A 15,145-nucleotide genomic window follows, 5' to 3' on the forward strand; every position below is an offset into this window, starting at 1 on the left:
CAAGGTATGACAGGAATCATTGCCTCTAGATCCTGTGAATGTTGATACCATTGCAGTTTCCTCATATGCAGCATTGCATATGGAATTAGAAGAATGCAGGAGGCCATGAACCCCAAGGCTTGCAGTATTTGCCTTGCAGATAACGGGGTTTTTGTGGCCTCTTATTTGAAGTAGGTTGTCAAATTAATCCTTTTCTCTGGCGTGAGGAAAGCCATCTGGGAAGTTGTATTCAAGCTTGCAACCAGGAATATAATTTGTTGACAGGGTACCAGTTGTGATTTTATTTAGTTTATGGTGTACCCCAGACAAGCCAATACCCTTTGAACAAAGGCCAGATGATTCAAAAGTATGTCCTGGCTTTCTGACTGAATTAGACAATCGTCCAGATGGGTATATTTGAATATTTCTTTGCCTGCAGAACGCAATGACTGGAGCTAGGCACTTTGTGAATGCCCTCGGCGCAGTAGATAAGCCAAAGGGCAGTGCAGAGAACTGATCGTGCATGCAGTCTGCTTTGAAGCATAGGCATTTTCTGCAAGACTCCCTGATAGGGATGTGCAGGTATGCTTCTTTTAAGTCTAGTGTTGCCAACCATGCATCTTTGCCTAGCATAGGAAGCAGCTGGTGAAGAGTCAGCATCTTGAATTTTGGAATCACCAGAAAGGAATTTAGAGTAGAAAGGTCCAGGATAGGACGCCATGTATTGCCTTTTCCGAGTACCATGAAAAGTCTCAAATAGAACCCTTGTCCCTTTTCCTCTCCTGGTACCAAATGAATATCCCCCTTACTTAACAGAGAGAGAGTACTTGATTGTGGGCCTCTGCCCACTGATTTGGGGTAGGTCTGGCCACCCGCTTGGTGTTGGTAAGGCGTGGAAGTGAAATATGTATACTTGGGACATCATTTTAAAACCCATTTGTCCTGGGTAATGAGTTCCCAGTTTCTGGCCTGCAGACCAATCTTTCCGCCTAAAGGAGCATTCAGTTGAGAAGTGCTTGGAAGTTTTAGAAAAGTCATTGAGACCGTTTTCCATACGGGGGAAGTCTTACTACTCTCTGATTTGGGTGTGGAAACTCCCCACTGCGTAGTCTTGTGTGTCCCCTGGGACTGAAACCTGGAGTTTCTGCTGTGTCTGGGTTTGGCTTGAGAAGACCTTTAAGAGGCTGCAAAGGACCAATTCTTAGATGGCCAGTGCCTACTAAATCTAGGAGGCTGAACTTGTAAGAAATCTTTAACAGTTTGCATAGATTTAGCTTCATCTTCCATCTTTTTTTAGAACTTCCTCAGCCTTGTTGACAAACAGGCGGTCCTGATTTAAGGGAGCATCCAACAATTTAGCTTTAACATGATCAGGTAAAGGTAGCTCCTTAAGCAAAGCATGCCTTCTGAGCACAGAACCAGTAACAGCAACCCTGCAAGAAGGCTCTAAAGAATCAAAATCACATTGCAAAGTACATTTTCCAACCTGCTCAGCAGAATGCATTAAATCCTGTAATTCTTTACTTTCTGCAGAGTCAGGAATCAACAACATTTAATGTTTAAGCAATCCAATAACATGTTGTTGATACTTTAACATATGAAACTGGCAGTTTAAAGCCCTAATGGCCAAGGTTGCAGAAGTGTAAACCTTCTTACCCCGTCTATCCAGCGCTCTGGAGTGTCTATCAGAAGGGGTAGGATTTTTAGCAGTAGAAGCCTTAATGCCCTTGGGTCCCTGTGAAACTGTCTCTGGATCTGCAATAGGATTTTTAAAAAGGAACATATGTGAATCAGGAACCCTGTAATATGTCAGGTTTTCTGGGAGCAGGAGGCAAGGAATCAGGGGCCAAACTAGATTCCGAAAAAGCATCATCAACAATGTCTAGTACTGCAGGAATAGCTAAAGGCCTATGCTGAGGCAGGAGTAAGAAATCCCCAAGCCTCTTTTTGAATCAGAAAAATCCTGGCTTTCCCAGTAGAAATGCTCCCTTAGAGTATGTAAGGTTTCACCAAAAGAAAAATCCTCTGGAGGGGAAACAGAGGGGATAGAATCCTCTGCATCAGAATCCTCATAAGTAGATCAGGGCAAATCCAGATAATCAGAAAAATCAGAATCCTGGTCAGAAGATTCATAAACAACTTCAGTCCTAGGTCTCTTAGGAGGAGGAGGCTGGCTTCCCCTGATTAGAGTTGTAAGATCTTCAACCGTTCTTATCATTTGTTTTTTAGGCATAGAAGCCAGAGCATGAGGCCTGGGCGTCGTCTTTTTTAGGCATGGTTAGAGATTTAGGCCTAGAAGAAGGACGCGTCGGTTTAATATGCAAGTCTGTAGGCCTGAATACACCCTCAGAAGCCGGTGCCGGCACAGCGGCTCCGGACCCATCCAAGGTAGAGACATCCGCAGGTTCCATAGTTGAAGCATCCCGCTGCATACCAGACTCTGAATGGGTCTCAGTAGAGGCCTGCGAATCAGAAGTAGTGGGCATCAGTGGCTGTGAAAGTGCCTCACTGAGTACCGGCAAACTGGCGACTGGCTTAGGAGAAGCGTCGGCGGCAGCTTTGGATCTCGGCGGTCTGCGTTTGTCTTTATCCTTGTGTTTTTTCAGAATCCCGGTAGTCGGATGGCTAACCAACAAAATTTCTGAATAATTAAACCGAGAACTGAAATATTTTTAGGTGTAAATATACCGAAGACGGATAGTGCACTGATTAAATAAAGCACAAAACCGACAGCACGGTACGTTGTGATCAGGGCCTAGGCAAGGCATACATTACAAATGAAAATCTTTGAGGTATTTGCTTTCCACAAGTAATGCAATTATTAACTTTTACCGACATCGGTAAGGAGCAAGAAAACGTTTCCCCAACGGGATTACTTAGCTTTAGTTGAAGACTTCGGTTCTGAAACTCAAAAACGAAAATTTCAGGAGTCGGCCGACCGGCACTTGCGAACTGCTTCTGCTTCGGGCACCGCACGGCAAGAAAGACTGCTCAGCTGCATGTGCTATATACCTGACGTCATGGAAGAAGGGACAGCAACAGACTCAGGACCCAAGACTTTGTTAAATCAGGCAGACTGAGGGCTACTGCAAGCAGATAACCCAAAAGTGATGACTGCAACAGTGAAACACAAAGAACATGTGAGAGGCAGAAAGCAGAGTTGTTAATTTCCTGGCTATGTGGCATATCAGAAGGGAATGGGCAGAAGAAAAATACCCAACAGCTGGATTTCCTGGAACACTAAAGCCGACCAGACCTACTTCAGCAAGGTGACAGATGGTTAGGAAGCAAGACAACACTGTTTACATCATGTTCTGCCCCAAGCAGTAAAGAAAAAGTAAAAAAATTGTGGTTCCTGACACATGAGGTGTAAATTGCAGGAATAATGTCACTGGGTTGTGAAGTGGGGTGATGTCAGTGACATGAAGTGTGGGTGGGGGGCTTGAATATTCATACTGAGGGAAAGGGTTATGCAAACAGGGCATACAGAGTGAAATATACGGTGAAGCTGCAAGGGATGAGACTAAGGAGGTATGGACTCAGGAGTTACAGATGAGGGGCTAGGGTGAGCACATCGTTCAGGAAGAGGAAGGGGTGAGATCACACATCAGTGGTGGGATGGCAAAAGATAGCAAAGTCTGGGGTATAAAACTGGCACAGAAAGAACAGGGGGCGAGAACGGAGTTGCTGAGATTGCAGAGCCTAGTGAGTAAGGTAGGTAGGAGGACAGAAGCAACAAAACAACGGCTTAAAAATTAAGAATGAAGAGAGTGCAAGCGGTCATATCTTGGAAACAAAGGGAAGATAGTGCCCAGTGAGTACAAGAAATTAATCTACTGGTATGGCAAATTAAGTAACAGAAGGGAAAATAAAAGCTCTAAAAGATGCGAGTCAAGTTTGGGGAAAGATGAATTTAGAGCAGCCTGGTGGAATGTTAAAGATGTACAGGAATAAATATGATGGGTTGACTGAGGTGGAGGGAGATGAGATGAAGAGGTAGATGGTAAGTTTCCAGCTGTAGGGCAATTTGGTACATGAAAGGAGGTAAGGGTGGCTTCCAGATCTTCATTACATTCCTATGGGTAGGTTAGTCTTGAGATGGCCAAGGGCTTGGGAACCATAATCAATACTGTGAGGGGACGGTAGGCTGGAAGAATCTATGGGAAAGCTACTGTGGTTGTTACTAAAAAGAAAAAGAAAAAAAGGAGACCCATGAGACAAGCACCACTTCTTTGCATTATGCTAATATGAAACATTTTCACCAGGTTTGTGGCTATTGGGCTAGAGAAGTTGCTATCATGTTCTCTTTGGTAGGTTTTATGAAACAAAGTTCATAAGTTAACCAGTAGAGACTTGTGCAGGATCTGTAAAATGGGAAAGTCATCTTCATAAAGCATTTGATATGGAGGGCTGCACATTTGTATTAGAAGTAATGCTATAAGTGGTGGGGAGGGGCTTTTACACTAAATTATATACTCCTACTGCAGACCCTCTGAAGCTGGGGAGCAGGATAAAGCAGACATCTTGGCAGTGGCCTTGTTTAATTTTGATGAAGATGGTAGTGCTTTCACTAAGGCCGTTTTAGCATTTGAAGGAATTGTTACCGACTACAATATGTTTGCAGATAACAGCAGGCTATTAATGGGTACACAGCTACTCCAGCAATCCTGGCCATTTTCCAAGCATCTTTAAGAGTCAGGACTGAACTTTTACCTGCAGAGGTATCTGGAGGCGACGGTGGGTTGCAGTTGCCAGTGTCAAGGGGAAGCATTTAAATATTTGTGGGTGTTTCTTATAGCTGCAAAGACTTTTTTTAGCTGGAGAAAAAAATGCTGGCGCAACCAAACAAGGTACTGGTCCAGGTACTCATACGTAGCAAATGTAAATGTAAACACAAAAACAAGAGAGCCTGCACTCCAAATCTGCTCTCAAAACAACTTTGAGTCTCAAAACATGTTATAAAACAAAACATGCATTTGTGGTTTGGTACATCTAATTTCACTCAAATGCTCAGATATTCTCAACTTGAAAGAATGTGAGGTTTGCCCCACATAAAAGCCTGAGCATGTACATGTTGCCAAATATACCATCCAATCAGTATTACAACTTTCATATACCAAGATGTCAAAAACTGTGGAACTATTCTTAAAGGTAAAACATTTATCCTTTCTGACAAGCTTGCAAAAACTGCAATGCCAAATCCACAAATGCTTTATATAAACAGTCTGAAACATGCTTCTGCAAGATTTACATTTATTATTGACAGGATTTGTTTTAATACTAATAAGGTTGGATGGCATGCTATGTTAAATCATAAGGAACAAATGTGGATTATCAAAATAAGTACTTTGTTTGCTTTGGTCTTAATGAACAATTGTAATGACCAATAGGGCTTTGGGGAACCATACTTAATGTTACTGTGTTGAGTATTCTTGATCACACTGAAGAAGGCTTACAGCCGAAACCGGTATGCTACTTGTATTATTTCACCTATGGGCGTTTTGTTTTACAAGATGCTTTGAGACCAAGTCTTTCTGAGAGCTGATTTGGAGTGCGGGCTCTTTTGTTTTTGTGTTTGGCAAGTGTAAAGTTGCCACCTCTGCTGCAGCATCTACTTAGCCAAGTAGGGATAGTGCTAAGGGACATGAGGCTGAGATACAAAGGATGTGTAACAACATACAGAACTGCACACCAGGAAATCAGCAGGCGAGACTGAGTAGATCTGAGCGCAGATTGAGGAGGACAAGCTTATGTTAATATGTGGCGGTGTTAAAAGATATACCAGAGGCTCTGAGGTTGGAAGAAAGGACAACTGCAATGGGAAAGCAGTGTTAGGGATCAAATATTTAACGCAGGTATGATGGTAGAGCTGGTCAGAACTACAGTGGATATAAAAAGCGTACACACCCCTGTTTAAATGCCAGATTTTTGTGATATAAAAAAATGAGACCACAATAAATCATTTCAAAACTTTTCCCCTCTTTAATGTGACCTATAACCTATACAATTCAATTGAAATACAAACACATCTGTTGGGGGAAAAAAAATATAAAAAAATAAAAAACATACAATAAGCTGGTTGCATAAGTGTGCACACCCTTAAACTAATACTTTGTTGAAGCATCTTTTGATTTAATTACAGCATTCAGTCTTCTTAGATAGGAGTCTATCAGCATGGCACATCTTGACATGGCAATATTTGCCCACTCTTCCTTTCAAAAGCGCTAAAAATTTGTCAGATTGTGAGGGTATCTCTTCTGCACAGCACTATTCAGGTCACCCCACAGATTTTCTATTGGATTAAGGTCTAGGCTCTGGCTGGGCCATTCCAAAACTTTAATTTTCTTCTGGTGAAGCCATTCTTTTGTTGATTTGGATGTATGCTTGGGGTCACTGTTGTACTGAAAGGTGAAATTCCTCTTCATCTTCAGCTTTCTAGGAGACACCTGAAGGTTTTGGGCCAAAAGTGACTGGTATTTGGAACTGTTCATAATTCCCTCCACCTTGACTAAAGCCCCAGTTCCAGATGAAGAAAAGCAACCCCAAAGCATGACACTGCCACTACCATGCTTCACCATGGGGATGGTGCTCTTTTGGTGATGTGAAGTGTTGTTTTTGCACCAAACGTACCTTTTGGAATTGTGGCCAAAAAGTTCAACCTTGGTCTCATCACACCATAACTCATTTTCCCACATGCTTTTGGGAGACTTGATGCATTGTTTTGCAAATTTTAGCCAGGCCTGGATGTTTTTCTGTGTAAGAAAAGGCTTTAGTCTTGCAACCCTACCCCACAGGCCAGACATATGGAGAATATGGGAGATTGTCATGTGTAGTACACAACCAGTACTTGCCAGAAATTCCTGCACCTGCTTCAATGTTGCTGTAGGTTTCTTGGCAGCCTCCCTGACCAGTTTTCGTCTGGTCTTTTCATCAATTTTGGAGGGACGTCTAGTTCTTTGCAACATCACTGTTGTCCCGTATTTTCTCCACTTTCTGATGACTGTCTTCACTGTGTTCCATGGTATATCCAATGCTGTGGAAATTTTTTTGTATCTTTCTCCTGACTGATACCTTTTAACAATGAGATCTCTTTGATGCTTTGTAAGCTGTCTGCAAACCATGGCTTTTTGCTGTAGCAGGCAACTGAGTAATGTCAGGAAAATCCTTCTAGGCCAGCTGAACTTTATTTGGGGTTAATCAGTCTCTCTAATTGATGGCAGGCGTGTACCCAAGACTGGATGCTGTAATTAAAGCAAAAGGTGCTTCAACAAAGTATTAGTTTAAGGGTGTGCACGCTTATGCAACCAGCTTATTGTACGCTTTTTATTTTTTATATTTTTCCCCTAACCGATTTGTTTGTTTTTCCATTGAACTGTACAGGTTATAGGTCACATTAAAAGGTGGGAAAAGCTTTGAAATGATTTATTGTGGTCTCATTTTTTGTACATCACAAAAACCTGGCATTTTAACAGTGGTGTGAATGCTGGTGATGATGTAGAGAGACGGAACCTTTGTCTAGGGAGCATGAGAGCAATGAGGATCAATTTGGCTCAAACGGGTGGCTTTCTGACTTGTGGGTGTCAATGGAAAGAGGGAGGAAAGATAAAAGAGTCCCGAGGCCAATCCATACCTGTCCACCAAGGATGAATCCTTATTAGGGAGGATGGACCGTACTCATCCCATCCGCCATGGACTTCTTAGTGGCCCCCGCACCACCACCATTGCTTCCACGAAGACACCTGACAGGAGGGACAGGTTCCAAGGCCACCCTGTTCCTTGGATGGTCTCCCTGATGACAGGGGCCACAGAATGGGGGGAGCCTTCCAGCCACTACTGGCAGGATGTGGGTCGAAAGATCCTCCGGAGCCCAGGAGGTGGGAGGGTCAGGCCAAGGTTTCCAGGCGAGGGGGATCCCCGAGGGGTCAATGGAGGCCAATTCCCCTGTTTGGAGGAGCCGTAGGATGTCTGGAAATGAGGAATCCTCAGAGGGAGACCGTAGGGGAACCCGTGTGTTACCTCAGTCCGTATCAGATGTAGTAGAGGGTCCAGTCTGTGTTCGAGAGACATGCCCTCAGGAGAGGGGACCTTGGGGGAGGAGGGTCAGGTGGACCTCGAAGAGGAGAGGAAATTGGCAAGAGGCATCTGGGTTGCACCCGAGGAGGAGAGGCCACAGGGATAGACCGCCCAGGGATGGAGAGGAGCTGAGACATAACCCTCAGGCTCAGAGGCCAGGACACTCACCTCCAAAGTTCCTCGAGCGGGAAACACACCCGGCCCAAGAGAAGAAACAGGAAAGGTTGGCCCAAGAGAGAGTCTGAGGCGAGGAAGATGTCCGTGAACAAACCCGAAGCCCCAGAGGAGGCGGGTCAGACAAGGGTCCGGATGCCACGGCCCTAAGCGGCGAGCCGGAAACTCCACGAACGGATCCCAAGAAAGTCTCCCATGAGGAGATCGATGCAGGATGGAGGAGTGCGAGCGTGTATCGGCTCGGCAGTAACAGTCGCTGTCCCAAGAGGCCCAAACTCAAAGCTGTGTGAGGAGTGGAGGGAATCCAGAGTGGGGCTGCAGCAGCCGGGTCTGAGGAGGGCTATGGAGCATTTGGGCCAGCCTGAGAGACCAACAGCCTGCCCTTACCACCTCCAAATCTCGGGTCGACTGCCCTGGAAGATGAGAGATTCGATGATGGTGGCCTCCCACAAAAGCTCGTGACCCCCGAGCCGCAGTGATACTCTAGTATCGGCGGGACCGGATTTACGGCCGGCCGCATCGGAGGTCGGGTCGAAGTCCCCAGGATGGAGCCGAGGACCGCCCGGAAGCCGGATAGGATCGGCTCCAGCCGGAGAGCCATAAGTAAAAGTAAGTCAGGGTATCGGAGCCGGGCACACACCAACCCACTACTCTAGGAGAAGAAGCATCGCTCCAGCCCAGATGGAGCGCGGCTCGGGAGAGGCGGCCACCGGAGGAGGCTTGGACACTGTAGCCTGAACCTTCTTGTGCTTAAGAGGTTTTCCTGCCCTTGTTTTAGGAGGAGAACCTTCAGGTTTTAACAAACCTGAGCACTTTTTATATCCACTGTAGGTGCACAATTTTGGGAAGAAGAACAGTGTATGGAGATGCCATGAACTTTAGAAGGAAGAGTGGAGTGTGTTGAAGGTAAACGACTCGAATGGGTAAGGCGGATTAGCTGGAATATTACGGGATTAGGTAGATAACCATGCAGATGGGATATTTAACATAAGGCAGAAGGGATCTAAGGCTGTAACGAGACAAAGAAGCGTGGGTAATGCAAATGGAGTCTGGTCGACACCATATGATCGAACTTTTAAAAGTTTGAAAATGTAATAAAAAAAATAAACCAAAGAAAAAAACCTACCTGAATGGCTTAAGCAGGAGGGCAAGCCCCCTTGCACCCACCACACCCCCCACTCTAAATATACCAACTCAGAGATCGCACTACAGTGCAGAAAAGAGAAATCTTCCCATTCTGCACTGCATGGAGATCTCCGTTGAAACGTTCAAACTTTTAAAAATTCGATCATATGTTGTTGACTATATGATTTTGAACTTGAGTATATGATTAATGATTTTGAACTTGAGTTTGACAATGTGATATAGACCCTGGGTAGATGCGTCTAAGCTCCGACAAGACAGTCCTACTGGTGATTCTCAGAAGAGACAGCACTGTGTGCAGGTTAGATTAAAATAGGAGGGGTGTGGAGAAAAAAAAAGAAGTTATGCACTCACCCTAACGTTCCATCTGTGTTGTCCATTTTCATTCTCCTCAAGTGTTGGATTTGGATCCAGTCCTCAGATCCAACTAGGCCATTACTTCAGCTCATGGCCACCAAAAAGCTCTCAAGCTCCTGCCTTATCCATAATGCACCAACTTCTAACATACCTCCAATCTTGTTTGCTGCTTGACAAAGTAGGAAGTACTACTATATGATTCCGAAGAAAAGCCGCCATACCTGGAGCTTAACAAAAGGACAGTGGGGTCCTTATAACTCTTATTCTTCCAGAAATCAATTGTGAAAAAGGGGTCTATATCACATAGTCGAACTGTCATAAGTTCAACTATATAAATATGGAACCCAGAACTTTGAAATGCAAGAAGTTCGAACGCTCAGGACAGCAATTTTTTCCCCGAGGAAGAAAAAAAAAAAAAACACACTTCAAACTCTTTCTAATGCGGGGGGGGGGGGGGTTGCCAACTCCGAAATTGAACAGCAGTGGAAGAAATAGCAAAGACGCAGAAACGGTCCACCAAATTATTTCCCTGGGAAAAAATTCAGTGTTCCACGGCTTCGCTATTTTGAGATTTCTAACTTTCCGGTTCAAAGTTTCAGCGTTCGGACAATTCAACATTCGAACTTATGATATAGACCCATGAAAAAGGTTGGGGGTTGGTGGGTGGGAAGTTGAGAAAATGAAAATAGACAACACAGATGGAATGTTATGGTGAGTACATAACGTCTTTATCTGATAATGTCAATTTTCATTCCATCATCAACTGTTTGGACAAAGTCCCCAGCTAGCTAAATTCCCAGGCAGACTCGAAGGAAGGATATTCCTGAGCACAGTTGAGCCAAAGGTTGCTCTTCTTCTTGAAACCAGATCCAGTCTTCAATGAGTAATAAAGGTCGGAGGATTGGCCCAAGCTGAAGCTGCACATATGTCATCCATAGAAGCTTTAGATAGGAACACCGAAGCAGTCATGTACCTAGTTGAATGGGCTCTTAAATGGTCTTGGTAACAATAGGTCCAATTTATTGTAGATAAATGATACGCAATCCATCAGCTATCTGGCTAGAGTTACCTTTGTAACCAATTTGCCCAATTTAGAATCTGCAAAGGAAACAAATAATTGATCTGTCTTCCTAATTTTTTGTTCTAAGTAAAAACATAATTGTCTGTGGACAACAGAAATTTAGCAGAGACTGCTAGCTTAATGATTTGGGTTAATATTGGATTCTTGACACCACCTTAGGAAGGAAAGAAGGACTGGTATGAAACAATACTCTATTCTCATCACAAATCAAGTAGGGAGGTTTAGAGGACAATGTCTGAATTTCTGAAATTCTTCTAGCGGAGGTAATAGCCACTAGAAAAATAGTTTTCCAGGTCAGAAATTTAAGACCACATTTTGCTGCTGGTTCAAAAGGGGGAGGAATTAAGGCCTGTAGTACCAGATTTAAAATCCCACAGTGGTGCAGGACCTTTATAGAGAGGCCTCAGCAGTAGGGTGCCTCTCAAAAAAGAAAAATAAGTCCTACAAAGCTTAGATGAAGACAAGGAAGAATTTGCAAACCCAATATGAAAGTTGGAAATTGCTGCTAACTCAACTAATTGTTGAGGAGTTAGCTCCCTCATTAAAGTCTTTGCCAAAAATTCAAGAACACTTTTTATGGAAGTTGAAAAATATTCAACACATTGTGCCCAAAAAAACAAACCTTTTCAATTTACTCTTGTAAAGTTTTCTTGTGAAAGCCTTATGGGAAGATAAAGGTATATAAATGGACAGGAGAGACAGCCTCGGTTATCTGGCTATTAATAGAATTAGAGCAACCACTCTCTTAGCTTAAGGTCTGAGATATACAGGCGAATCATGCCTGTTGGGTGAGACAAGAGGTCTGGAATCAGATGCAGAATGCAAGATGGGTAAAGGAGATGAGGCCAAAGGAAGGGGAACCAAATCTGTAGATGCCAGTAAGGTGCAATGAGGATGACTTGCTCTTCAACTGATACACTTTCTGAAGAAATTTTGGAATTAGGGGAGTTGGTGGAAAAGCATAGAGGAGACCGGGGGGGGGGGGGGACAATTGTGGAGTAGAGCATCCCACGGTGATTTCCCCTGGTGGATGGAAATCAGGGCAATGAAGCTGCTGCACTTGTTGGCTAGGGGTAAAGCAAAAAGACTGCATCAAGGCTGGCCCATTGATGGAAAATCATTTGTCACTCATGTTGAAAGAACCTGCTCAGTTTGTCTACCACACTGGATTTCCCCGGACTATTTATTTCCGTCAGAAAGCAGTTGGAAAAGATCACCCACTGCCACTCTCTGAGGGCTCCTCAACACAAGGGGAAAGATCTGGTTCCCCCTTGTTTGTTCATGTACCAGACTACTGACATGTCTGCCTGAATAACAACTGTTCAGAAAGGGAGTCTTGGAAAGCTTGCAACACTAAGAGCACCACTTTCATTTCCAAGACATCGATATTCATACTGGCCTCTTTAGGGACCAAGTACCTTGGACCATCTTCCCCAGAAGTGCCTCCTCCACCCAATATGGAGGGTATCCGTGGTCACTACAGTCTTGGGCTGAAGGATGAAAGGGCAGCTTTGTAGAACTTGATATGATCAAATCCACCATCATCTTTTGCATGCCTCGATGATTCTTACTTGGGCCGAGTTGTTGATAAACAATTGACCATTGAGTTGCTAACATCCATTGAAGAATTCTTATATGAAATTTTGCTTGGGGAACTAAAATTATGGCCGCTGACACTGACCCCAAAACTTGAAGAATCAAAAGGACTGAATTTGTGGCACTGTGAATTATTTTTCTGACCTGGAATCTGATAGTCTGCATTCTTGAAAGTGGAAGAGAGTCTGTCAATGAAACTGTTTAAAACTACTCCTATGAATTCCAGTGTTTGAGATGGTTGTAACTGAGGCCTGCTGTAATTTACTGTTATCCTCAGAAGGGAGCAAAGTCTGGAGCACCTGATCTCTTGCTGTTATTAGTAGATGCCTAGTTGGGGAGATGAGTCAGTCGTTTAAGTACGGAAACATTACTGGTGGACTCCCAGCAGGTTCTAGTATGTGCTACCACTGCATGCATTTGGTGAACACCGTGGGGGTTATGGTGAGGCCAAAGGGCAGTGTTGGTTCCTAGCCAAAAGCTTAAATACCTTATGGATTGCCTTTTCATTTTTGTGTGATATTACACACCCTGAAGGTCTATGGAGCACATTCAGTTGTCCTTGCCTAAAGAAATGACCATATGAAACCGTGTGTTGAACTGCTTTGTTCAATTCATAGAGATTCAGAATTGATCTTCAGTCCCCTGGTTTCTTAAAAAGAATCGTGAGTAAGTTCTGGATTGTATCTGTTCTGGTGGAAGTCTTGGGTGACTCTAGCAGCTTTTATATTTCTAGTGCTGCTGCTGCTTTCCTCTGACTGGGAGGAACATCGGGAATTTTGCATACAGGTGGAGGTGGTAGGGAAAAGGGAATTAGATAACCTCTGGAAATAATCCTCTGCACCCATGTACCTTTTGTTATAGCCAGGCTCTCTTGGTGCATAAATAAATGACCCCCAACTGCCTCCAGAGGTGGACAATCAGGCTCCTTTTCAGGAACACTGGTAGGGTCCATCAGAGAAATCTCTAAACCTCTGGTTCTGCGGACCTCCTCTAAAACATAGGTGGTGGCATCCATTTGAGTTTCCCCCTCTGTCCATGGGGGAACTATCTCCACATGGATCTTGGAAAGGACCCTGGGACTTCTTGAACCACATCTATCGACCTCCTTGTTGATTCCTAGAGAAGGATCTTTGAGGACTCGAGAAACTTATACCCACTGCAGAGAGTCTTCTCATCTTTTTCACACCTGGAGAGTGCATCTAACTTTAAGGTCAAACACTGAAATGCCAAAGGGTGCACTAACGAACAAGGACTTAAAAGTCTCCACAAAAAATCACACAAGCGCATCCAGGCATGCCTTCTAATGAAAATGCCTGAACCTGCTGCCCTTGAGGTACCTTCAGCTGCATGCAAGATAAGCCTCATGGACAAATTAGAAATAGCCTGTAGGGTAGCCAACTGAGAAGCCACAAAAGTCTGAGCCTCATCAGTATTGGTCCCCAAAAGGGATTTTGACAGTTACTTTATCAAATCCCTTTATAGTCTCAAAGTGTGCCAGATAGCTCAGCAATCTAAGGGCAAAAGTTGAAGCATAGACATGCTTCCCAAAGGATAGACAATGAACTTTGCTCCACAAATTACTTTTGTGGCTACCACCATGACCACCAGCATCAGCGGGCTCCCCCCCTGCTCCAGTATTCCCTACCTACTGGTGCAGCCAGAATCTGATCTGGTCTCTTGGGCTCAAGTCAGGCTCCTTCCACACCCTCCTAGAGATCAAATCAATGAGCTCATTGCTAGGTGGAGTAACCCAGGAGGTAGACAGGCTAGCTCCAAAGGCTTCCAAGAATATCAACTCCTTTGGGGAAGGGTTATTGGAGGACCAGCCACACCTCCTTAAAGATTTCAAGAATGTCTCCAAATGAGAAGTCTTCAGATGGTGATTTTAAAGACCCTTCTCCTTCACTGAAATCAGTATCTTTGCTGATTGACTCCGGAGGGGGGAGTCCAAGCACCTCCTCTTGCACTTCCTCTTCCTAGGGACTTCCTCAGTGGGATGTTCTGGTTAAGTATCAGAAGTGAATGTAAAACCCTACTGGGTAGCCTGAAGACTTTGAGCTAAGTGTCCCTGCGATACAGAATGATGTGGCTCAAGGTGCAAAGACACACAGAATGTAGAGGGAAGATCCGGGGGGAGGGTTAGGATCAGTCTTGTCCTGCCAGAATAGAGAATACTCTCTTTACTACCTCAAAGGCAGAATGCTCTGGGGAAAAGGAAGCCAATGGAGCCAAGAAGACATGCTTCTGCTCTATCGGCTCCCCCTATCTCAAAGGCAATCCACCAGAGGTGGAAGTTGGAGAAGAGCTATCCAGTGCCAAAGCTCTGAGAGGAAGAGACTGCTTGAAAGCCTCAGAGTAGACTCTTAATACCTCGGAATCAACAGGGACAGTTTGGCTCAGGGAGTTATCTGGCTCTGAAGAAGTCGGAGCCGGTGCACTCAGAGGTAGCTCTGGAGCAGAAAATGAGAACATTCTTGGATCTGACACAGATGGACCTGGAAGGCTCAGGTCCAGGGGCTCCAAAATGATCAGTTGGTTCAGAGAAGGAGCAGATATTGGTGGAGTGGTAGAAATACAGACTTCCTGACACAAGGGGGGTAGGAGTCGGAAGAAATTACAGTTGTGTACACTTACCATAAATGTAAATGTTTGAGTGTTGCACTGCTGCAGTCCTGACTTGTGGGATTTCCTGCTGTGGAAGCTCTTGCCCTGTGTGACTACCAGATATACCATTTATAACAG

The 15,145-nt window shown here is 44.4% G+C and overlaps 1 protein-coding gene across 1 annotated transcript in view; it reads right to left on the reverse strand.

Annotated features, from left to right (window-relative positions):
- The window catches only part of SAMD8 (sterile alpha motif domain containing 8), a 367,145-nt gene that overhangs the window by 208,227 nt on the left and 143,773 nt on the right, over window positions 1–15,145 (reverse strand). Inside the window, exon 3 of the mRNA XM_044055658.1 lies at window positions 12,379–12,569. Within this exon, the coding sequence (XP_043911593.1) occupies window positions 12,379–12,569 (191 nt within the window). The remainder of the gene's footprint in view (window positions 1–12,378; window positions 12,570–15,145) is intronic.

The sequence above is a fragment of the Protopterus annectens genome, chromosome 14.part0 (genome assembly GCF_019279795.1).
Source record: "Protopterus annectens isolate FY-2018-M chromosome 14.part0, PAN1.0, whole genome shotgun sequence".
Taxonomy (NCBI): Eukaryota; Metazoa; Chordata; order Ceratodontiformes; family Protopteridae; genus Protopterus; species Protopterus annectens.